Source organism: Rhinolophus sinicus, chromosome 8, assembly GCF_057876585.1.
Source record: "Rhinolophus sinicus isolate RSI-liver-muscle chromosome 8, RSI-T2T, whole genome shotgun sequence".
In the NCBI taxonomy this organism is placed as follows: domain Eukaryota; kingdom Metazoa; phylum Chordata; class Mammalia; order Chiroptera; family Rhinolophidae; genus Rhinolophus; species Rhinolophus sinicus.
This window is the reverse complement of record NC_142508.1, coordinates 14849031-14874515: the sequence shown is the minus strand read 5'-3', so window position 1 is coordinate 14874515 and position 25485 is coordinate 14849031. Positions and strand designations below refer to the sequence as shown.

The 25485-nt window shown below is 53.2% G+C and overlaps 1 protein-coding gene across 1 annotated transcript in view; it reads right to left on the bottom strand.

Annotated features, from left to right (window-relative positions):
• The window catches only part of PLXNA4 (plexin A4), a 415019-nt gene that overhangs the window by 42180 nt on the left and 347354 nt on the right, over positions 1 to 25485 (bottom strand). The window contains exons 14-22 of the mRNA XM_019751040.3: positions 22621 to 22738; positions 16970 to 17106; positions 15704 to 15868; positions 12480 to 12573; positions 11773 to 12012; positions 10962 to 11108; positions 10129 to 10363; positions 7129 to 7271; positions 893 to 1161 (exon numbers count right to left, since the gene is read on the bottom strand). Of these exons, the coding sequence (XP_019606599.3) occupies positions 893 to 1161; positions 7129 to 7271; positions 10129 to 10363; positions 10962 to 11108; positions 11773 to 12012; positions 12480 to 12573; positions 15704 to 15868; positions 16970 to 17106; positions 22621 to 22738 (1548 nt within the window). The remainder of the gene's footprint in view (positions 1 to 892; positions 1162 to 7128; positions 7272 to 10128; positions 10364 to 10961; positions 11109 to 11772; positions 12013 to 12479; positions 12574 to 15703; positions 15869 to 16969; positions 17107 to 22620; positions 22739 to 25485) is intronic.

Genomic DNA, 25485 nt, shown 5'->3' with positions numbered 1-25485 from the left:
AGGCAGAGGGCCTGACCTGGGAGTTTTCCATGTTTATCTACGGGAAGGCGAAAGGCATTGGAATAACAGCTTAGAGGAGAAACGGTCCTCAAGTACATGGGAAGTGCTAGTGGCAGCATGGATAGTTGGAGAGTCTCTGTTTCCTATCAGGCCAAAGCCATGGGATCTGGTTCTGTCTTCACACGGGACCACTCCGGTTTCAGCAGCGTCCAGGATGAGACATCCAACCGTGTGGAGCCTAGAGCCGGTGCCGGCAGTTCTTGCTGTGGTGCTTCGGGCAAGTTGCAGCTAAAGAGCTTCATTAAACATAGGCTGGGCCAGGGCTTCTCAGACTTTCATACACATTCAGATCACCTACACTTCTCGTTGAAATGTAGCTTCTGACCCAGGGGGTGTGGGAGAGGACCTGAGGTGCTGCATTTCCAACAAGCTCCCAGGTGATGCTTGCACTTGCTGGTCCCCCAACTGCAGTGAGAGGAGCAAGAAGCTAAAGCTTCCGAGATGCCCTGGGGCATCTCTCCTAATTCACGTTCTGAGTTGGATAAAGCCAGGGGATGGAAAGAGGACCTCTGAAGATGCCACAAGAGAAGAATTCCAGTAAAAAAGGGTGAACATCGGGGGAATATAAGGACAGAGAGAGAGAGGAATGCAGAACAGATATAGAGGCAGAAGGAAAACCACAGAGTCCGCAGATGGCCCATGGCCAATTCACAGGCACCAACGTGATAGGTTCTTCTAAGGAGGCGTGGGAAGCACCCGGGTGCCTAACCTTGGGGAACCTGGCTGCTCTTTCTGGGAGCTCGGGCTGTCTCCCGGGGAGGCAGGAGCAAGGTAGGGCTCTCTGACCTGCGCCTCCCCGCCCCCCACCCCCACCCCTCTGCCTGCCTCTCACCTCCTGAGCAGCAGCTTGGGGTGGTTTTTGCTCTCCAGGTTCTTGTCGATGAGGTCGGCCAGCAGCTGCTTCAGCACGTCGGTGGCGTACTCCAGCTTGCTCTGCAGCACCGTCATGATGAGCGAGGCCACGTTGCCGCGGTCGCGCATGGAGAAGCTGCGCTGGGACTCGAGCGTGCGGATGAAGGACAGCAGGAACACCTTGTTGTTGATGAGCTGGGCGAAGAGCTTCAGGCCTTTCTCCACGCGCTCCTGCCGGTAGCCCGGGACCTGCGGAGGAGAGCCGGCGGTGGGGTTTCTGCCTGCCACCCGTGAGGGTGAGGCCGCCGGGCCAGGGACGCCCCCACGCGGTGGGCTGAGCGCACCGCAACCATCTCCTACCACCAGTCACCCACTGCAGCCACAGCCCAACCATCGAGTCCTTATTGAACGCCAGGTATCTACTTAGCCTCCATCACAGCCCACGAGTGGGTCACTGTCTCTAGATTAGAGATGAATCAAGTGAGGCAGAGAGAACGTCCCTGTTAGTAATGCTGACACTGGGATCTGAGGCCACTTCTGCCAGCTCCGCGGCCTAAGCTCTTCCCTGGGGTAACGCAGAGTTGATGAGGGGCCCCTATGCCACACTGAGCATCATCACAGCCCCGGTGGGAATTCCAGGAGGCCTGGCTGTTGCAGGCATCACCAGACCTGAGCCTCCCGCTAACCTAATGCTGACCCATCTCCAACCCTGTGGGTCCTGCTGACAGACCAGTGGCCTCACAGCCTGGACGTTGGGTTCCACATGGGCTCTGACACCACCGTCCTGTGGAAGCTTGGAAAAGCCCCTTTACTGCTCTGGGGACCCAAGTTCATGCACTTAAATAAATGGGGAGATGAAACCCAAGAGTCTTAGGCACTCCCTAACTCTAGCATCAGATGTTTTCTCAGACTCCCTCTGAGACCCGGCTCCATCACAGGGAACGGGAGGCAGAAGCTTTTGTCGTCCTGCCTGCGTCTTCTGGTCACTTCTGTCCGTGCAAGGCGGCAAGGAGGTACCACCCACTCAGCAAACAGGAGCCAGCGACGGAGCCAGGCAGGGAGGACGCATCGCTGAGACGCATGACATGGGCACAGCGATATTGTAAGGGCCCCAAACTGGACACACAGGCTTGAGGACCTGCCATATAGTCGCCCCGTGGAACCCTACACAGCAGTGGGAATGAAGGAACCACTGCCACTCATCGTAACAGGGATGAACCTTGCAGACACTGAATGAAGAAAGTCAGACACGAAAGAAGGTGGACTGTATAGTTGCATTTAAATAAAGATTAAAAAAAAAACCCAAATTAATCAATGGTGGTAGGAAAATGGTTTCTGGGGGGGGGGGGCGTTGTGATGAGAGGGGGCATATGGGGACTTCTGGATGGCTGTGTTCACTTGGGGAACATGCATTGCTCTGTGTTCTGACAATATGTGCATTGTTCTTCCATTAAAACAACAAGTTGACTTAAACAATAAAGCATAGCCTCTGCCCTGGAGGGGAAGCCCTCAGAGAACTCAGAGCAGGGAATCTCTCTTGGGTGGGGTACTGGAGGGGGCCAGGGACATCCAAGGAGGTGCCATTGAGGCTGCATCTTGAGGGCTGTGTCTCCCCCAGGGGTTTGATGCATCAGGTTTTGGGGAAGAAGTGTCATGCGTGTCACCATAAAGAACACGGTGGCAGAATCAGTCAAGCTTGGGTTAACCCTGTCACAGCCATTTACTAGTTGTGGGACCCTCAGTGGACACAGTTCGTTCATCAACCAAGTGAAGGGACCACAGCTAACATGTGTATAGATTTCAGTCTATGCAGAGCATGGCTCTGTATGCGTTAGAAATACTGAGCCATTTATTCCACACAAGAGACACCCTATGAGGTAAGTACCATTATTGCCCCATGGCCCCAGGGGGATAAGGAACTTCCCTGAGACCCCAAGACTGAGACATGTCAGAACCAGGCTGTGAACCCCGGGCCGTCGGTGCCACATCCTGCCGTCTCCTGGGGCTCCTGGGAGCACTGAGGAGCCGATGTGTGAAAAGCCCAAAGTATGTAGCCTGACACACAGTCAAGTGACTGGATGTCAGCAAAGAGTCCAAAAACCCCTCGGTGTAAAACTGCACAAGACGGAGACAGACAGAGAAAGCCGCGTTTGCCCAAGGTCCAAAATGGTGACCGATGCGAAGCTGAAATGTTCTGCCATTCATTTAGGGAGACCCAGGCTCGGGACAAAGTGCTGGCTGGAGGCAGAGGCCAGTCAGACCCAGGCCCTGCCCTCAGATGGTCAGCTGGCGGGCACCTTCCATGGAGGGAGCCCTGTGGGAGCACCCCTGAACTCGGAGAAGCACTCTCACTGAACCACGGCGTCAGCAGCTCTCCCCGCTCGGGAATCTGGAGGACACACAAGTGTTCCCAAATCCAGTCCATTTCCGCTTCCTGTGCTGCGTGCGGTGCTGGTACTAGGAAGGCCCCATCAGAACGCAGTTCTCAGGAGAGATGGGAACTTGCCAGAACCAGGAGGGAGGCCAGGGCCCCCTGAAGCTCATCCTGGCAAACCCCTCCTTCCCCAGGTGGGCCCAGACTCTGCTTGCCCGCTGCCTGGCATCCCGCCCCTCCTACCCCTCCTTCCCTACGCCATCGGGGCTGGTGAGGTAAGGACAGGGGGACATGGCAGCTTCACCTTGCCACTATCCTGGGCCTCTCTATCTGCCCAGCTGTCTGTCTCCCATTGATCTCCCTCCAGCTCTGTGACCACCCCCCTCACACATGTGTACGTGTTTTACTTCCTCTGTCCTTCAAACCCTTAGAACAGCATCTCCACAACTTATCCTAATAACAATAGGTAATGTCATTTCTTGGGCGCCCACCGTGTGCAGGTAACAGTGTTGGTGCATTGCATTCATTGTTCCAGCTGAGTCTTGTAATGGCCCTGCACCCACGGTCAGCCCGCTGGTGAAGGGTGGTGCTGGATTTCTAAACCCAAGCTTGTTTGGCTCTGAGCCCGCTTTCGTCCTCCCCATCCTTGGCCATGTCGAGTCCTCCCCTGGGCCTGGACTGGACGTGACTGGAAGCCAGCTCGGAGTCCTCCCTGGAGCCTCCCGTGCAGGGAGCCCAGCAGCTCAGGTTGGCCATCGAGGGCAGGGGAGCCATGGGAAGATTTGGCACGGTGGCACCTGGAGACGAGGAAGAGGACGCAGACAGGCCAGATGGCACATTTGGTGTGAGGACGTGCTCTGGACTTCCCGCTACAGCTGCACTGGCCTCTGGGGCCCTGGGAAGGAAGGATTAGCGAAGCCACCTGGGGAGAAAGAGCATCTTCCTCCGCAGCCTGGGGTTTAGACTTAGAGACACGAACTGATTCGTAGGTGGAGAAAAGCTCCGTCACCTCTGGGCTCTATTCCTTCATCTATAAAATGAGAACATGAGTGCTTGTGTCATAATGTTTTATGGACACTAAATAAGATAGTGTATGTAAAGTGCTTGGCGCACGCAGCGAGCACTTAAACGGCAGTTTTATTACGTGACTTTCCTTCTTCACTGGCTGCGTATCGCTGATCCCTTTCGCCCAGGGCTTCCCGGATACCTCCTGCACGGGCACAGTGTCTTGGTGTGCAGAAGGTGGGGATTGCTCCCCGTTTTATGAAGGGGGAGATGGAAGAGCAATATCTCAGTAAAGAGTATCCAGAACAATTCCCCTTTGTAACTTGCCACCCCGCCCCCGACACAAATGCTACGCTGAAACAAGACTTTCTTTATTCACCAGATGGTTCGATAATTCAGTTGAAGTCTATGAGTATAAAACTGTATAGTAAATTTTAATTGTAACCCAATAGGGTAGAGTTTAGGAGGCGTGTGGGGTGTGTGGTTACTGTGTGCTTTCTGTTTTTAAAGATTTGGTGTGTGACCAGTGCCTGGGCAGCCCCTTCCCTCAATGCCCAGACTTCACCCAGATGGCCCAAAAGGCTTGGTGGCCTCCTGTCCAGGACGGCCTGAGGCCAAAGAATACCTCCTTTTTCACACGGCTCCATCACTCATGCCCACCCAACGGCAGGCATCCAAGCGGCTGAAAAGGTTGGGAAACGCTGCTTTAGATTAGTCAATGTCTTCCCTGGGAATGTGTCTACACTCACAAAACCAACAGGGAGATACTATTCTGGTGGCAAAGAGGGGTTGGAAAGAAACAAGAACACAATGATCTACACGAGATCCCTGGATCTCTCGTGGCAGGTCTCACATCCCCCAGGCTCACGTGGGACAGTAAAAGTTGATTTCTGTCTGCAAGCGATTAATTAGCGAGTTTCATGGAAATGACAAGGTCGTATGTCCTGGGTATATACCCAAAGATTGAAAGCAGAGTCTCAAAGAGTTACTTGAGTGCATTATTTACAAAAGCCCAAAGGGTAACAACCCAAGTGCCCATCGACACATGAGCGGATAAACAAAAACGTGCTACACGCTTACAATGGACTATTATCCAGCATTAAAAAGGAGAGAAATCCTGTCGCATGCTACAACACGGGCAAACCTTGAAAACATTTTGCTAAGTGAAATAAACCAGTCACCAGAGGACGATTACGTACGAGTCCACTTAGCTGAGGTACTCTAGTCAAATTCATAGACACAGAAGGTAGATGGTGGTTGCCAGGAGATGGGGTGGGGAAAATGGGGAGTCATTGTTTAATGAGTTTCAGTTGAGGAAGAGGCAAAGGTTCTGGAGATGGGGAGGGGTGATGGTTGTACAACAGTGTGAATGTTCTTAACGCCACGGAATTGTGCACTTGAAAAAGGTTGGAATTTTAGGTTATGTATCTTTTACCACAATTAAAGAAGAAAACTGTGTGACTTGCTGGATTCAGAGCGCATGCCCAACAATTAGCCATTTTGTGGGCTCCCGCTCAGGGGAAATGGTAAAGCTGGCTGTTAACTCCTTCGTGAGCTGAGACTTGGATCAGAAAATGCCCCCTTGTGAGGCAGGCAAGGAAAATCGAGAGTGTGCAGGCTTAAGGGGACATTTTAAGGTGCCAGATAAGGCCAAAGGCCATGGTAGGACATGATGTGACTTATGATGGGGGCCACGGGAACAGAAGTTCCCACACAGGCACGTCGCCTCTACTTCCCTTTGCTGGACCCATGTTGACATTCCCTCCAGTGACTACCTGCAAAACCACACGAGTCTTGAGCGATGGGTCTGTTTTCCTTTATGGACAAGATCAATCTTGGACCTAGTCTTATTTCCTGTTGCTACTTTGGCCACAGCCTCCCCGTTCATCCTACGAAGTATCCAGAGCATAAGTCATGACACGGACGTAGTGCCTCAGAAGTCAAGTGCACACGCTTAGCTGTTGGGAGGGAGACTCTGCAGTCCAGCTTCCTGGACTCAAATCCTGGCCTGCTCCCTCCGGGCTGTGTCGCCCAGAATTCTCTGGGCCCTGAGTTTTGTAAAAGGGGCATCGCGACGTCAGAGGGCTCTCGGGAGGCTAAGTGAGAGTCCTTTGTACGAATACTTTAAACTGGTCCGGGACATTAGTCAGCAGCCAACTCACAGGGATTATTCCTTAGGATTGTTATTTCGCCCTGGGCTCCTCATTTATATTTTTCTCTTTTCTCTAGTGTTTATCTTTACAAGTCATTCCAAACCCCTTTCAGAACAAAGCGTATCTGAATACATGCATGAGCCACATCCTACACTAGACAGTAAGAGGGATAAAATGTTCAAACGATGAGGTCTCTGCTGGTACAAAAGACAGTTAGGTTCTCCTCACTCACGTTTCCACTTCCCTTCCCCATGTGTCACTTACCTTTTCCACACAGGTTTACTGAGCACCAACTAAGTGATTAAATCCTTATGTTGTGGTTTCTTAAATAAGGGTCCACGACCTCCCAACCTGTGTTTGTCAGGTTTCTGATTTCTGTGTAGATAGGAACAGTTTTTCTGAGAGGCTCTTCAGCTTCCACTCAATTCTCAAGAGATCCATGACCCCCTATTACCCAAAGCCCTACTCCCTTCTCTGCTCCGAGGTTTCCTGGCGTGCCCCCACCTCCTCCAGGAGGTGCTGGTGCTGGAAAGTAGGGGGACCTTAGGCCAGCGGGGTCCCCTCCCTGTCCTCAGCTTTCTCACCTCTGAATAAAGAAGCTGGGCTTGTAGGTCAGCTGCCCCGTTCTCTGTGCTAACACCGAGCCAGGGAAGGGCCACCGTGGCCAGGGGTCCGGCTTCTCACCTCGAGGTCCCGGAGAACGGGGTGGTCTTCAATCCCCGGAAACAGCACCCGCATGGTGTAGGTTCTGTAGTCTAGGAAGGGAATCCCAGCTCCATCCAGGTCACTGGTCAACTCATGGATGTCCGTCTGCAGCTCGGCAAATGCTGGCACAGGAGAAGCCCATGAAACTGCTGCAGGGCCGGGCCCACCAGCTACTCGGACTCGGACTGCTTAGAACCCTCACCCAGACCCCTGGGGGACACAAGCAAGGGGTTGCGAACGTGCAGGCATAAGAAGGGGGGGTGTTTTAAGTAACTGGGGTGGACAACGAGGCGTGGGAGCACAGGGCAGCACGAGGAAGCTGGTTGGGGCCAAATCCCTTCCAAAGCATGGCGGGGAGCGGACCTGGGCTGCTGCTCAGGCCAGGAGCGCCTCCCTGTCTGCAGATGAAGGGCTGTGCTTTACAAGCTGTGTGCGGGGCACGGGGGGCCATGGAAGAACAGGACGGGCAGGGAGAGGTTCCCGTGATGAAGGGTCTGTTTCTGATTCTGTGTTTTATAAGGGGCTTCCTTCAGCACAATTTCTTCTGAAGGCCTAGTTCTGGGCCCCGCAACTCACTGGAGCCCTCAAACCACCCCACGGGGCCAGACGGAGGCTCTGCCACACTAATATGTCCCCTCTGTATAAATTCGCAGGGTGGGTCTTTGTCCTTTCTTCCCCAAGATGATGCTACTCAATGGTAAATTATGAGCTGCATGTGGGTACCGCTGTCTGTGGAGGCAGCTCAGGCCCCCAGAAGGTCACGGAGCAGTGAGCTGCCCCAGCCCAGAGAAAGTCTAGCACTAGAGCTGGAATCACACCCTGTCGTGGATATGGCCCTGCTCCCGGGCCGCCCTCTGACGCGGGAAGCAGTCCGAGGTGACGAACCCAGCCCTTCCCCGCTCCGCTTTTCTTCTCGGCACATGCACACGCATACGTCCACACATGTGTGCATGCACGAACACAGGCACGCATGCATGCGTGCACACATGCACACACACAATCAGAATTAGCACATGTTGGCAAAGAAGAACAGCTAGAGGACCTCGACTAAACAATACACCTTTCTATTTATACAAACACAGGGATAGTGAAAAAATAGTCTGGACTCAGAAGAGATTCACAAGCCCTGCGTGGCTCTAGAAAAGCCCTTCAAAAGCAAGCCCTGTGTCCAGTGGGCTCTAGTGGTCCCAGGAACACAACACAGCCACACCAGGCCTTTTCACCAGGGTGCCACTGCAGTGCTGACCTCCGGCCAATGGATCGCGGGTTCCTGGCCTTGCAGATGCCGAGGCTGCTCATTGGACAGCACCACGGGATGCCACCTGGACCACAGAGAGGCTGCTGCCACCTCTCCTGCGCTGCTCTCTTCTTGCACCCCAGTATCCGAGGGCTCTGGCCACAGACACTGGGGGTCCTTGTCAAGGAAAGTGAGCCCGAAGGCAGAGCAACCCTAATGCATCCAAGAGGACCTTACATCAATGTGTGTGCACGTTTGTGTGTGTGTGTGTGTGTGTGTGTGTGTGTGTGTGAAAGAGGAGTCAGGAAGCCTTTTTGGCAAATACTGTCATCAAAAGTCCTAATGAGCACTCATGAGTGCTCCCGAATGAGGCAGACACCTGTGTGTCTGTGGGAGTGCGTGCGAACGTGAGTGTGCGTGTGCGTGTGAGTATGAGTACACGCGTGGTCGCCTGAGTGTGTGTGTCAGTGAGTGTCTGGGGTGTGGACGCACACGTGTGTGTGTTTATACATCAGAAGGTCAGGCCTCTTTCGACTTGGTGTGGGGCTTACAGTGAATCTTCAGGAAGTCACCTTCCCTGGACCCAAGCTAGCCAGCCCTGGGCACCCCGGGAAAATACTTCCACGGCTACCCCTACGTGTACTTTGCTCTACGCGTCTCTGCCCGTGTGGGATGGCTCTCCCCTGGGGCCTCCACTGACACCCCACTGGCCTCCCTGTCTGACTGCTAATTCTTCCTCCTCTGGAACTTCTGAGCGGAGGAGCCTGGCTTCACACTCCCCTTCGGTGCCCCTCCCAGTTGGGGTGCTCAGCTGGTGGGGAGGGAGCTGGCTTTTTATCAGTCTGCAGCTTTCCTTCAAGTCACCAAGTGCCTCCAACATTCAAAGCCCCCGTGCTTGCCACACATAAAAGAGATTCTAATCATTACACCTAATTAGAGGAAAGACTACATTGCAGAGAAAAAAAATTAAGCAGCGTAAATATAATAAAAGGCAGTAATTAACGGTCCCAGAAGGCGGATGCTGCATTGACAGCTAAAGGATGCAGAGAGGGGAAGGAATGGACCCACCGCCCCGTCACAGACGCTTTCCTGGTGGGGACGTGAGAGCCCCAGGTACAAGCCGGATTTACTCCGCGTATAAATCTATAGCAAAGAACCAGCTCAACCCTCCCGAGTGACTCATGAGATGATATCCTGGGGGTGACAAGCGTCTGACTCCTTAATTTCCTTCTTGGATTTGGTGCACCTGATTTTACTTTATGGTGGCGTTGGTAATTTTTTAAAAGACAAGCTGTGAAACACTCTTCCTTGTGAATCTCAGATCAGCCCTACTGCCTTACCTTCCTTCTAAAGGAAAAGGGCTGAAGGTTGCTTGACTGTGTCATGTCAAGACACCCCAAGGTCTCCCTGAGACGGGACAGAGAACCCATTCAGCCAGGATTTGGGGCTGGGAACTGCTCTAATGGGATTTGAAACGAGCCCAGTTGGCCTTGGGGAAAGAGGGCAGGGGACACCTGAAGGAGGCCTCTGCCTTATCTGGCCTCATCCAGGTGGGGCCTGCCAGGCAATGGGTTTGGTCGGGGTGCAGGCTCATTGACCAGAGTTAGAGATTCTGCAGGTGGACACCCAGCCCCTAGCACTGCCCACTGCTTGTGTGTGAGACACACATGCACGCACACACATGCACGCACACACACACCCAGCCTCCAGCGTGCGGTCATGGCCAGCTGGCCCCTCAGTACCTTCCTTGCACTCCAGGGCCACACGGGACTCCAGGTTGTCCATTTGCATCTGCAGCCGCTTCAGCGTGAGGTCGCTTTCGCGGGACTTGCGTTTGTAGGCGATCAGCACGGCCACGATGAAGATGATGAGGAGACCGCCTGCCACGGCAATGCTGACGATGGCGGGCAGGCTGAGCGGGCTGTCCGGGGCGATGTACACCATCCCCGGGGAGAACTCCATGCCACCAACGCGGGCCTGGGGGCACAGCGGGCGAGAGGGAGCTGGGGGTGGGGGTAGAGCCTCCTGCAGATCAGCCCCTGCACTGGGGACCAGGGCGGGTGGAGGAATGGTTCCCGGGAACAGAATCATCTTGGTGGCAAACATGGAGGAGAGGGCATATGGGGGCTGGGCAGGGGGTCTCACAGCAGGAAAAGCCACACTTCCTCTCATTGTGGAGCCAACATATCATAAGGAAACCGCACACAACTGGGATCCTAAAAGGCTGACACCAATGACTAACTCCCCGAAGGACATTATGGACCGGCCAGGTCAGCAGTGGTCCTTCCTGGAAGGTCCTCTTGCCTACGAAAGGCGATTTAGCACATCACTCGGTATTTTTCTGCATTGCCTTCACTGTGGCACCAGCCAGGATAGAAGGAAGGACGGTACAGAAAAAAGAAGGTGGAAGTAAGACAGGGAGAAGGGACTCAGGGCACGGGGTAGCTAGGAGGGGAGTGGGAAGCAGGCTGGGTTCTCCTTCCGGGAAGCCCTGCTGGCCCAGGATGGAGCGGGACCCCTCACACACAGCATCTCTATGCCTGTGACATCCAGGACGGGATCCCGCCAGCCTCACCATCACTTTGTGCCTCCCGATGAGGTTGGGGGACTCGCAGAGCAGCTGCACATCCGACACCGTCACGGTGCACGGCTTCTCCCCGACCAGCACCGTGTAGTTGAGCTTCATGTTGCCTCCAGCCACCGGGGGGATCAGGTTCTTGCCCTGGATGGACAGAAAAACCCCCGTTTCCACCCCCCAGTCAGGACCACAGCTACGAGTTGGCTGCGATGCCCTCCCACCCTGCGGTCCTGTCCTGCTGGTGAGCTGGTGGAGAAGCCACCTTCCGTAGTAAGTCCCAAAAGTTCACAGTACGTAAGGTATCATTCCCTCGTCCTCAGTGGGAAATCAGGAACCAAGGCTGTCTGGTGAGCTTCTCCCGAACGCCGCCTCAGAACCCTTCTCAACACAGCGCTGTAGTCAGCCACCATCAGTCGACTGACATCATCATAGCAGCTAAAATCAAAAGTTGCTCTCCAGGCTCCAAAGACACCCCATGCTGTGGTTTGCAAAAGGCTGCATAGGAGGAAGCAGTGTGAGCCTTTGACCTCCCACGTCCTGGACTCAGGGACAAACAAAGCTTGGGAATCAGATGGCCGGGGGAGACCTAGCTGCCCTGATCGGGTCTCCATGGCCCGCCCGTACAGAGAGTGTGCCTGTCCCTACAGACGCAGAGTGTGTTTACGTATTCCTATTACCCTACCTCTGCTCGGCACAAAATTGGGCAGGAGCCCGTGGCTCCCGGCCTCTCCCTGCGCCTTGAGAAGCCCCCTCCCTCCACACAGTGGCCTCCTTTCCTCCCACCTCCTGCCCCCGCCTCTCGGTCTACCTTAAGGATGATGGGTGTGCCGGGCTTGAGCTCCAGGATTCCCGAGGGGCCGAAAGCCTCAAACACCGGGTTGGGATAGTAGGTGAAGTTGGTCTTGTTGAGGATTAGCAGGGACTGGACATTGTCTAGGATGAAGCCAAACTCCTCGGGCCTCTCGGTCAGGTCGGACTGGTGGTCGGGCCCCAGAGCGAGGGCCGGAGCCTGGCAGGTCATCTCCGTAGCATTCAGGACCTCACAGAGCTGGGGACGAGAGACAGGGAGACCATGCCGGGGATCTCTGCACACACACGGCCTTACCACACCCACCGGGACCCCCGCCACGCTGCCATCCAGGTACATGTGGGTCACAGCTGTGTCAGCCAGGACCACACAGTCTGGGCACGCAAGGAGTAAGCTCTGTCGCTGGCACCTAGCTCTGCTTTGACCGTGGTGGGTATGTCAATGACTAGGGTACCTCTCAGCTAAAGAGTGGAGCTGGGGGTAGGAAGGATGGAGGAATAAGGATAGAAAAGCCCAGAAGCGATTGCCCCTCCATGCCTGTACCCCAAGGTGTGAAAATGCCCTCGTGTCTGCTCCCTATGCCCCCATCCCAGTGCCCGGCTGTCACATGGGGAGGGCCATCGCGAGTACGAGAGGAGCCCCACACCCTTTAGGGAAGTGACATGTGGAGGGGGCGGCCCCCAGGACCCCGGGCAGCTTGGACTCACATTGATGTGTTCCTTCCCTCCGTGCTTGGCACGGATCTGGGGGTTCTGGATGAGGTCCAGGTGAGTCCCCCACACGGCGATGGGTGTGTTTCCGCTGCCCGGGAAGAAAGAAGGAGGCGTGTAAACACAGGGACAGGAATAGCAACGGCCCTCAGCGATGATGAGGATGATACTCAATCCGGCTGAGCCTGACATTAGAGACATCGCTAACCGGGAGGCATGACAATGTTCCCGGGGACAGAGATGACAAGCTGACTGAATAATAACAAGGAGGAGCTCTCAGCAGTCAGGGCGAAGACAGTGATGCCCAGATGGCCCTGGCCATCTTGTGCTGAGCCATTTCAGGGCGGGGACACCCCCTGGAGGCCGGGGCTGCAGCACGCCCTTGGCTCCCCCAGACCTGCTGACCCCAGCCAGCTGCATCTCCGCAGCCCCCTGCCTGTGTCCCTCCAGCCCTCACCAGTCTCAGGGAAGTCTTCGCAGTGGCCATGGCGAGTGGACCAGCTCGTCCTCACCAGACCCCTCAGGGGCTGAGCACAGCCTCCCCACGCCCCAGGGCAACCATACTCCACATTTCCACCTTCGAGGCTTCAGTCAGCTGAGACCTGGGAAAGGCAGAGGCCCAGACACTCGGGAACCTCCCTTAGGCACACAAATAGAAATGCTGGGGCTCAGGTCTCCTTCATTCCGGGGGGTCAGCCAGAAGACTGCTGACAGGGAGGGATCAGGAGAGTCATCTTCATGTAGCTTTTCAAAGGAACCCCGGATGCTATTGTCCTCCTCCACGGGGGGCCGAGAAGCTGACATGGGGTGAGGGCTACTGTCCTTGGGGACCACTCAAAGGAAAGGAAGGAATCACTGTATCCACAGCCAAGGGAGTATCTTCTAGAAGAATTCTGCTGTCTACAATAGTTAAGTAGCTATAAGCTCAGGGGGTAAAGAATCCTAGACGCCCACATTCATTTCGATCCCTCTCTCCATCTGCCCCTCTTTACACCCCCAGTTACTTCCCTCCCTTTCTCACCTCCACCTGCCCTCTCTCAGGCACACACATACATGCTCACACGCATGTACATACGCACATACGTGCGCGCAGGAAGATTCCTGTGAGACCAAGAGGCGTTTCTGCCCATGGCAGAGTTTGAGAATGAGCTTCTGAAGTCCAGCCACCTCCCGACCTTCTTAACCATCAGTCCACCAGGCATTTCTCAGATGCCCCCACCTCTGTTCCTTAGCAGCCCAGGTGCCATTAGTAACGTCGACCGAGGCATTCTGCACAGCCCCCCCCACCCCCATCACGGGCGACGTTAACTGCAGCTAAACACTGGAGTCGCTGGCGGACTCAAAACATGCCTCCACCCGCCCTCTTGATGTGAGCACGACGGGGTGGGCTGCTAAATGCCAGGAAGGACGGCACTTCTATTTCTGTGATGGTGGCATGAGGAAGAACAGAATTAAACCAGGCTGTGAACTCCTCAGGGAGTTACAGAGTTTGTCTTCGGCACAGGGGGCTATGCCAAATTTCTGGACTCACCAAGCCCTGTGGGCAAATCCTGGAATAGCTTTTTACGGGCTATTTCCCCTCTCCGTGCCTTATAGTATTCACCTGCTTTAAGATGATGGCTAACGCTTATAAGTTTTGGGTCTTAGTAATTGCTGAGGACAAACAAATCTCATTTCAAGGAAGGCTGCTTTTTCTTGGGTGTAAGGCCGGGGGCAGCACACTCCTTCTGTAAAGGGCCAGAGAATAAATATTTCAGGCTTCCCAGGCCATGTGGTCTGCCACAGTCACTCAGCTCTGCTGATGTGGTGAGAAAGCAGCTACAGACAAAACATATGTATGTGAATGAGCATGGCTGTGTGCCAATAAAACTTTATTTACAAAGGAAGCAGGCAGACAGCCAGATTTGGCACTCAGGCTGGAGCTTGACTCCTGGTTTATAAGATGGTTCTCTGGACTGAAATCGCCCCTGACCCCAGCCTCAGCTTGTGGAGACCATATCTTCATGCTCTCCCCTCAGGTTCCCTTCGGGTCTCCCCAACCCCGGACCCAAGCTGAAGCAGACAGAGGGAAGGATGTGCACCGAGGGGCAGGAGGAAGGGGAGCTGAGCCAGATACTACCACACTATTCATTTGCATCTCCCTTAGTTCTCTCGGGTGCCCTGAGAGGGAGTTGACTGATGGGAAACACGGACCCAGGGAGGTTAAGTCACCTTTAAGGTCACGTGGCTGGTAAGCAGTGGAGCGGGGCTGAGCCCACTCCTGACTCCAAGCCTTTGTTCTATTCTCCATTCAGCCTCTGATGCAGCAGTTTCCCCATTATCACCAGGGGCCTTGCTGTCAGGATGCCCTCTGCACCCCCTTCTCATGACCATGCGTCCTCCAGGGCCTGGAGAAGCAGACTCACGCTGCCGGCCCACAGTTCCGTCTCTGACGTGAGATGCCCCACTGCAGGCCCCACCAAGCCAGGCTGGAGAGGGTCCCTAGGAGACTCCAGAGTTTCCAAAGCCCCAGGTGGATCCCTTAAAAGGTGGAGGCCCTGGCAAATGACCCAAGGCAGCCTGCGAAGGCTGAGCCAGAGCAGCCCTGGAGGGTCATTCCGTAACAGCATCATACTGGGCTCCCTCCATCGAGGAAACATGGTTGGTCTACTCTTGTCGGACACTCGGGAAAGAGCGGGGAAGAAGACCCAGTCCCTGCCCATGAGGGGTCTGCAGGGGAGGGAAGGACAAAGGCAACCAGAGGTCAGGGGTGAGAAGACGAAGGACGGCAGGAGCTACAGAAGCACAGAGGACGGACATTGGAACTGGTGGTCAGGACGTGCTTTCCTTCCAGAGCAGGCCGAGGAGAAGCTGGATCTGATCTTCCTTCCTCCTAGGCTCCTCAGCAGGACTCGAATTATTGCCCGTATTCGTGAGGTTTAGGGGAGGAGGACTGACACCTCTCCCACCAGTCACTGTGGGGGAACATGGCCCCCAAGTGCACCATCAGTCCTCAGAGTAGAGGCGACTGGCTCTTGCTGGTCAGAGCGTGGCCTCCAGGGCCAGGTCCTGCTCAGACGTGCTCTCCGGGGAAAGCGGGAGCCACGGCAGGAAAGCCTTCTGATTTGGGGGGTGCTGTCAACCCACCCCAGTTCCTCAGTCCCCAAAGCAGGACTGGGCCCCCAGCACTCTCCTGGGCTTTTGAGAGCAGAGGAAGGAAGGCGAGGGTGGGCAGCGCCTACCTGACAATGCTCCAGTCGGGCTCAATCCGCACGATGGTGGGGTCCTCCACGTACCGGAAGAGCAGGTCCTGTGGGATCTTGGCCCTGTCCACCTGCACCGTCACTTTCGTCTCCAGCACGTCCTCCGAGGATGTGGTGTTGCAGACGATGGAGGATGGAGAGCGCCTGCAGGGAGGGAAGACGTGGAGCTGGGCTCCTGGGGGTGGAGGGGGCGTGGTGGTCCTGGGTCAGACCCCTCCAACCCGTCCCTGTGGCAGGCACCTCGGAGGCAACGGTGAGCGCGACCTCAGATATAAAGACAGGTGCTGAGCCCTCTTTGAGACGAGGCCTGGTCCTTGGGCCCTGTCTTCAGCCTGCCTCACCCCATTCTCAGCAAGAATCCTGCTAAGTCAGTTTAGCAAGAATCCACCCACCCTTGACATCTGAGCACGCTGGCAGGCCTCCAGCAAGAATCCTGTTAAGTTGGTTTTGTAAGAATCACCCTATCCTTACATTTCCTCTTAGTAATTGTCCACCCACTGACCCCTCCCCTCTGCTTGTTGGGTGTAAATTCCCAGCTGTCTTTGCTGTACCTGGAGGTGAGGCCTAGTTCTCTCCTCTATTGTGTGACACCCACTGCGACAGTCCTGAATGAACTCCTCTTTACCATGTGAACAAGTGGCATGGTAACAAGCGTTACTAAATGCAAGGCCTGGCCTGGTGTGACCAGATCTGTGAGGGCCCTCAGCATGGCTCCCTCCCGGGAAAACCTCTCTCTGCAGAACCTCCCATCTCCTGCCATATCTCCTAGAGTTCTTCACTAGACACACCTCCCGCCTTCCTCCTGACCTGTCCCCCAGGTTCCCAACTCATGGAAGCCTGGCCCTTCTGGCGCTGGATAGTGGGACCAGGGGAGAGAAAGTTTGGTTGCATTTGGAGAGTCAATCTTCGCTAGCTGGGCTGCTGCCCCTGCCAGCTCTGAGCAGTGCCAGCTGGCTCTGTGGCAGCTCGCAAGGAGCTACCCTGGGGGAAGGGGCTCTCGGTTCCAAACTGTGCCCTGCGGAGCCCTCGGTCTTCTGCACAGTAGGTGGCATGGGGCACCTTGGAGACATGGTGGCAGCAAGCGGCACAAGGGGCCATCCAGGGAACTGAGACAACCCTCCGCAGCCAGGGTGCCCAGGAAGCCCTCTCCCAAAGAGAACTGCCACTTTCCAGGGAGGAGGAAGCCCCTGCAGAGGTTGGCCCCTCTCTGTGCTGTGCAGCCCGAAGCCTGCCCTGCGGTGTTACCTGTGGAAGAGGCAGGGCTGCTTCCCGAACATCACCACCACGTTGCTGCCCGCGTTCAAGTTGGTGCCCGTGATGGTCACCTGCGTGCCCCCGGACATGGGCCCCCGGCTGGGCTTCAGGTCTGAGAGAGTCAGCGTCTGTGTAGGAAAGGATCTGGCCTGAGGTGCAACCAGAATGGGCCAGGCCCGCAGGCCACCTTCTGGAATCCTTATTAATGGTGACCTCCCAGAGAGCCGGCCGGTTTCCTTAGGCTTGTGTGGCTCAGCAATGTTCTGGTCCCTGGGAACTTGTATCTCTATGTTAATAGTAGTAATAATAATAGCTGCTATGTACTGAGTTTTTAAGTGGCAGGACTTAGATCTTCATATATATAAATAATTTCATATATATTAAATATATATAAATAATGGAACTGCCCAATCAATGCTACAAGGTAGGTATTATTACCCATCTTACAGACGAGATTCAGAGATGTCAGGCAAAGTTTCCGAGGTCACACAGGAGAAAAGTGGCACAACTGAGACCGGACTCCAGAGCTCTGGTTGCCCAGCCTCTCTCCAGTCTCCAGTCTCATTTGCTTTTGGAAGGTGATCTGCCCCTTCCACAGGCCTCTCAGAGAGCTGCCCAAAGCGCCCAGGGCCAGACCAGCGTGCTGTAACCGCCACAGAGAAATCCAGGGGGAGATGCAAAGAGGGGTCAGAGGATTGAGTGAAGAGTCACATTGGGGATGGGGTGAGGGGGACGCTGGGAGTTGAGGATTTGGAGTTGTAGTGTGTTCTTTCATTAGCATTTTAATGGAAAAAAACTTTCTCCACTCCCAGGTGAGAAGTCTGTATCTGCATTTAAATGAAGATTTCTCTCCACCCCCTCCGCCCCCCCCCCACCCTACCCCCTCAAAGAATTCTGCACAGAAAGTTGAACTCACTCAGCTACTTGGAGTGGGAAGGCAGCCTCCCCACAGAGAGGCCTGGATCCATGACACTGGAGAAGAGAAGCCGGAAGCCTGCGGTCTGGCATGGGTGTACCCCAACCCGGGCGCAGGGCGCATGCGCGCGGGGACACACGCTGACCGCTGGGCCGGGTGTCCGCCCACGCACGCTGCCCACCAGTCCATGCAGATCCCGGTCCTGCCATCCCCGCAGTACCCACCAAGCTGAGGAGTACCGTACTCTAGCTCTGCTACTGGCTCTACCGGAGACCCCAACAAGGGTGAGGTGAGGTGGGGAGAGAGCCTTCCTTTCTCAGCTCTGCCTGGATCCCCACGCTGTGTGACTCAGGACAAGTCACTTAACCTTTTTGATCACAAAATCAGGCAGCTGGGTCAAAACGTGGCTATCTCAAAGGTGCCTGACTGTTTCCTGGTGCTGTAACTCCGTGTCACCTCCTACAAAGGGTGTCTTTGCCCCAACTGTCTGTAAAGGGAGAACTTTCAATCCTGGGTCCTGCGGACCTCCCCAGAGGGAAGGGAAAGGAGGGAGAGAGGGAGAGAGGGGGAGGGGAGAGGGAGAGAGAGAGAGAGAGAGAGAGAGAGAGAGAGAGAGAGAGAGAGAGAGGGAGAGAGAGAGAGAGAGAGCGAGCCAGTGCCCAGTTTCTAGGCAGGGAAGGTGGTGGTGGTGGTGGGATGGATGTTCCCAGAGAGAAGATCAAACCCAGGGAATTTAAGACAGATGTGATGGGGGGCAACGTGAAAGGAGAACAGGCTCCCTGGTGTGTGTGTGTGTGGGGGGGGTCTTAGGGGCTAGAAGTGAGTAATAGTAACCCTTGCTGGCTTTGCCCTGATACTCCTGTCAGCACAGGCTGGGGGGCGGGGGAGGGGGTTGTCCTGGGGGCTGAGGGAGGACAACATGAAGACATGTTTTAAAATTGTGAGAAACTATTAATTATTCGAGACATGCTTCATACATACTTCACAGTGGGTTTGCACGGGAAACCAAATCCCGCCTCGTTTGCCACCTCTTCACTTGGCTCCCTGGATGGAGGTAGAGGGATGGGAAAAGTACTATCTCCAAGGAGATCTCTAGGGACAGAACCGGTGACAAGGCCCAGATGCATCACAGAGACTGGCCTGATTTGTGGAGGGAAACTGAGGGAGACCCGAACCTTGTCCCCAAGCTCACCCCTGGGAAGGAGCTCCCCAGCTGAATCCAGAGTCCAGAGGAGATAGGGGCTTCTATGTGGGGCCCAAATTGTTCAACCTGCGAGGTGCCCAGCAAATCCCTATGGCAATGAGGGCTCTGAGGGCTGGGGAGCATGAGAAAGGGCCATTCCGTCTCTTCCAACCTCCCTGCTGAGTCATGGGGACCCCTGCCCTTCATTTCTACTCTGAACCCCTACCACTGGGCCTTCAAATGCAAATTGGGGTCTGGAGAGGAGACTGGGGTCCCCACCACCATTTCTCCTCCCTGAAATTCTTCCCCTGTGGACACACAGCTACAGGACAGTTCTTCAGAGAGGCCCCTCAAACAGAAAAGCGACACTAGCCTTTGAGTCCCAGGGACCCAGTAGACCAATGCATTTTTGCCTTGTGGCAACAACTCTCCTGTTTCCTGACCTGCCTTTCTGCCCCCACCTCTCCTCCTCCCTCCACCCTCTTCTCTCTCCCTCCCTTCTGCTCCCACCTTTGGTGCATCTCCATGGTGCACCTTATCCTGGGAAGAGCCTCACACTAGTGAGGATGCACACAGAAAGCCATAATCTGCCTGTATAGATCCTGCCTTTCCATCGGCTCCTTCCATGAAGCCCCGCCTGAATACCCTCCATCCAACCCCTTATCGCCCTGGATAGAAACAATCATGCAGGCAAGACTGACCTCCCTGAAACCAGAAGGGGCTTTGGATTATCTACCTCGTAGACGTTGTAAGGATTAAGCCCCAAGAGCAGATACCAGCAGACGCGTGGCAGCTACGCAATCAACGCTGCTACTCCTGGGCCCGTGGTCCTCCACCTGGGCTGCAGGTGGGATCTCCTGAGGGGCTCTGTGCCCCAGCTGCAGGCTGTGATTTAGCTCTGGAGGGCTACAGGGCATTTTGCTGAAAGACCCTCAAGACAGCCCAAGGTGTGAAGTGGTTTAGAACTGCCGAAGCACCATGGGGCTGGCAAAGAAATCAGCAACCTGAGTTTCATCTCCAAAGACTGACTGATGTGACAGAGGGGAGGGCCCCAGGAGGCAACACCGAGAGCCAGTGTGGGAAGATGCAGAGGGTCCCCGGTGAGCAGGAACTGAGTGGGGCAGGGGCAGGGCCTGGGAGAATGGGAGGCTATGGCTTAGGGCAGTGTGGGGAAGGAGACAGGGAAGGGAAGGGGGGTCAGGCTCGAGCGAGAGGATTGGACAGCCCAAGGAACTTAGAGCACAGCTAGAGGCAGGGGGTGTCCTGGGCCCTTCTTGGGGGATTTAAGGAAGCCATGGTGGAAAGTGAGACTCCAGGACATGGTGACAAAGTGGAATTAGGGGAAGCTGAGCCACAGTCTGCCAAGCGTGGGGCTGGCTGACAGGCCACTGACAGAAATTGGCAGGTGAGTGGGATGCATTGTTTCTGGGAGCTGACAGCCTGGGTGGGACAGGAGAGGTGATGGCAGGACATCCAGAGGCAGTAGCCTCTGAGCGAGTCACAGAGGTGAGAGGCCTGGCTGCAGGCACAGCAGAGACAGCGAAGGCCCAGAGGAAACATCTGCTTAATGAGGTAGTGGCTGTCCCCAGGACCATTCGCTTTGTCACTGCCAAGCGTCCACAGGATAAAAACTGTTCCAGGCAGTTGACTGGCCATGGAAATCCAGGGCTTGCTTTGGCCATGCAGCAGGGCCCTGCCTTCGCCACAGCCACCAGGCAATTTCAGAGCCAGATTTCGTGGCCAGTTTCGGCACCCCTCTCAGATACCTGGTGAGTGTTGTCTCTCTCTCTGTCTCAATCCCTCTCTCCCTCACATTGTCTCTGCTCTGCTGGAATAACAACGTGTGTATGTGTGTGTGTGTGTGTGTGTATTATAAATAAATGCATATATTATCTAAATATATATACACTTATCACTCATTGTCTCAAGGTATATAATATTGGGATTAACTTGGAAATTCCCTCAATCTTTTCAGAAGATGGTGGGGGTACAAATCCTAAACAAACAGGTAAAACTACACATCCATTAGATCCATTACATATACGTGTTCTTCTGCATGGCTTCCTGCGTGTGTGCGGTGACAGACAACTGTGTGTGTAAGTCAGTTGGTTCTCAAAGGGTAGAGGGAAGGGGTGGGTGGGGGGCACAAAGAGCCGGGCCCAGGCCAGGAGGGGCGTCTGATGCACGGCCCCCCCAACTCGGCGGTCCCCACTTTTCTGTCTGCATGTGAGTCCTGCATCTTCTCTCTCCTAGACTGTGCATCTCCTGAGGGAGGGGCGGGGGCTGTATTGGTCTGATTCATCACGGTGACACCCACAAGCCAGGGCCATCAAATTATATTATAAAATTCAATCAATCCAGCAAGTCTTTATCAAACAATCTACTGCGAGGAATTGTGCAAGGTGATAAGTGGTTGGCCACTGAATGGGGAAAGGAGAAAGAGGAGGACGGCCGATGAAAGAAAAGGAAGGAAGGAAGGAAAGAAGGAAGGAAGAAGGATGAAAACTGGGCTCCCAGTGACATATTTCAGGGCATTGGATGCTCAGGCATAACCTCCATCGCTCAGGTTTCCAACTTCCCAAAGCCGCTCAGCATCATGAGGAAATTCTACCATCACTGCTGTCGTTAACCTGAGAAGTTAACTGGCTGGTGAAGCAGTTTGGAGAATGACGCAGGGTGCACGGCAGGGCATGGGCTCATGTCTCCAGCCTCCGTGCCATCACAAGGCTGAGAGGGTGCGAAAGCCACTGCCCCATAGAAGCCCTCACCCTGGAGCTGGCCAGGCAGCCTTTGCAGCACCAGGGAGCGTCCAGGCTGGAGGGAATTGGGGGTTGGGTGAGAGGCCGTGGGAGGGGGAGGGAGAGGCAGGGAAAGTGGTGTTGGCGTGGGAGCGGGTAATAGTGCAGGCAGAGGAAGGCGGAGTGGGTGCAGGTGAGATGTGGGATACTGAGGTGGGTTCAGGAGATCATGGGATGATGGTGAGTGGAGAAGGTGAGAGGAGTGAGGGTGATGGGATGGAGACGCTGGGTGCCAGGGGGTAGGGGAAACAGCAGGCCACGGCCCCGTAGCCCAGGTGGCAGGCACAGAAATCATACAGGAAACGATTCTAGAAGTAACAAACCTATTGTACGTCATGTTCACCACATGCCAAGGGTAGTGCTATTACTATCACCGTCCCTGTTTTAGAAACTGAAGCACAGAACGGTTCAGCAGCTTGCCCAGGTCCACTCAGTAAGTGGCAGAAGCAGGGCTCAAACCCCCGGAGCCCTAATGCACAGGCCACACTCTCACGTTCTGTGCCACACTGCCACTCAGGCAGAAGGGGGCCCCAGGCCTGGGAGCCAAAGCCCCTTCCCTGGAACCACACCCCAGGCACAGCACAGCCTGGGTTTGAACCCAGGTCTTCTAGACTCCCAAGGCTGTACTCTCACGCGCTGTAGCACAGGCCTCCCATGACCTTGCCGTGCGTCTCAAGGGACCAGCAGTCGTGGTAATGAGGTCTCTGACCTGCACTTGGCACGGCCACTGGGGGCCGGGACTCACCATGAAGTAATAGAGCTGTGAGGACCGGGCCATGAACTCAGGCCGACACACGGCCACACAGATCTCCACGAAGCCGGCGTGCTGGCTGGGCTTGGCCTCCCCCATCTCACACACGATCCTGCGGGGAGGAGAGGACAGACCCCACGGGTCACAGGAGGGTCACAGGACTCCCAGCGGTACCCCAAGGCCCCACTCTCTGCAGGAGGAGCTCAGGGCGGGGCGGGCAGGGAGGAGGTGAGACACCGCAGATTCTTCCTTGCGGGGGCTCCTCCCTGGTTCTCAGGAAATGAGCAACGCGGCTCACAGGGGTCTCCTGGGAGGCCTAGGCGAGGGTCCCTGCTTCTGACCTGACCCCCAGTCCCTAACCGTGAATTAGTCACGCTGTTGTGAATTACGGTGCAGGTGGTGCTTCAGCCAAACAGCTTAGGGAATAGAGCTGATGGCCCAGAGAGGTAAAGTGACTTACCCAAGGGCACACAGCAAGTCAGATGGAGCCTTGGAGCAGACCTAAGGTTTTCAGGTCCTAGCCAAGGAGCTCTTAGCTACCAATGCATAGATTTCCCCGTGCTTTCTGCTCCCAGCCCCAGCTAGGGACCTGGTGAGCAAGGACATAGTCTCGCTGTGGAGGGGAGGGGTGGGTGCGTTGAGGAGAATTACCCATTTTTCCCTTTTTATACATTTTTATTCTTTTAATTACAAAATCTGTTCATTCCCTTTGAAAACAAGACAGTACAGAAGTGTGACAATGAAAAAGTTAAGTGTCCCTATCTTCACTCCTAACCTCTCTGAAAAATTTGGTATATATATCTTTGCAGACCTTTGTCTAGACCTATGCAACTCTATGTAATATGTATATAAATACAATATATATTTATAAAATATATAAATATAATCTCCATTTTACACATGAAGAAATGGAGGCACAGAAAAATTAGGCAACTTGCCCCAATGCATATATTTGCACACAGCCACCTATATGTATATATATTTGTTTGATATTGTGCACACACATAAACATAAGTGTGATATAAACACACACGTACAATTATATACAAACATACATATATAAAGAAACATATAATAAAAGTGAAACGTAACGGCCCACTCTCCTGAACCCCTCTCTTTTTGCTCATCAGTGTGGCATGGCGTTTCCTTCACGTCACTGTGCACACAACTCTGCTTTTTTCTTTCACAGCTTCATAGAGTTTCATGCTACGACTTCACTGTCTTTTATTTAACCAGCCTCCCACTGACGTACGTGTAACTCATTCTGATTTTTCTCCTACTCCAAATAATCCTGCGAAACAAACCAACTTACACATACACCCGTAAGCATTGTATGTTTATCAGAATACATTTCTGAGGAGGGAACTTGCTGGGTCATTGTTTGTGTACTTAATGTTTAATAAATAGAGCAAAATAATGGTCCAAAGGGGTGGTACCCATTTTCCCTTTTATGAACGGTAATTGAGCGAGATTACTTCACTCTTTTGCCAACACTAGATATTACCAATCGTTTGAAAGATTTTCCAATAGGAAAAAAAATTTGTTTTAATTAAAATATTTATTTCCGATTACTAATGAGGGTGCACATATTTTCATGTATGTGTGTGTGTGTTTTTAAATCTTATGTTGCCTTTCCTTTCACTTGTCTGAAACCCTCTATTTTTCTACTGGGTTGTCCTTTTGTCGAAGCTGCTGAATTAGGAATATTAACTTTTGTCTGTAATAAATACTGTATTATTTTATCCTACTTGGTCACCTGTCTCAACTTTGTTTATGTCTTTTGCCAACGTAAAATTTAAAAGTATCTGTGTGGTTCAATTGCTCATTCTTTTATTTTATGGTTTCTGGGTTCTATCTTTCTCTTAGAACTTCTAGGTGAGAGTCGAGCAAAAATATATACCTTGCTTTTCTGTCCAGATAACATAATTAATACATATTCAGTGTAAAAAAAATAGAGAATACATTAAAGCACTTGCCATGTTAGTGTAAAAAATAAAAAACAAAAAAAAGGAAAGTACGTAGAAGAACCTGTCCCCCAATTGCATCACCCAGAAATATCCATTGTCAACATTTTTGCATACATGTTTCCAACCTGCCTCTTCATTCATAAAATTTATTAGAAACTCCGTATTCTGCTTGTAACCTGTGTTCTTACTTTATATACCTTGAGTATATCTTGGGTCATGATTCTTCTATAATATCAAATTTAATGGCTATGTAGTTTACAGTCCTGTGCATATAAAATAATTTATTGAATTGATTTAATTCCCTATTTTCAAATATGCAAATTGGCTCTAAATTTTTACTATTACAAATAAAGCTGAAATAAGCATTCTTGCCACCCCCCTCCAAAAAAAAATTGTGCGTTCTGGTTATGTAGGGAAAGTTCTAGAAGTATTATGGCCAGGCTAAAGATTTTCGACCCACGTTTCCAAACTGCAATCCAGAAAGATAGTCCCAATTTACTCTCCCAACATGAATATATGAATGTGACAATTTAAAATTGTTCCCTATTGTTTTAATTTGCATTTCACTGGTTACTACTGATTGTAACCATTTTTATATGACTTTTAGTTCTTTGTGTATCTTATGAATTGTTCATTCATGCTCTTTGCTCATTTTTTGATATTTGCCTTTTATTTATAAAACTTCTTTATATGTTAAGAAAAAGCATCTCTTAATTGTAACAGGGTATATAACCATAAACCTAGTCTATTATTCACATTTTTATTCTGCTTACGATGATTTTTGACACACAAGTTTTTAAGTTTTATTACGCAAATCTTCTAATCTTTTCCTTTATAATTTTTTCCCTTTTGCAGTTATAGAGCACCTTCCTTTTCTTGAAATCAGATAAAC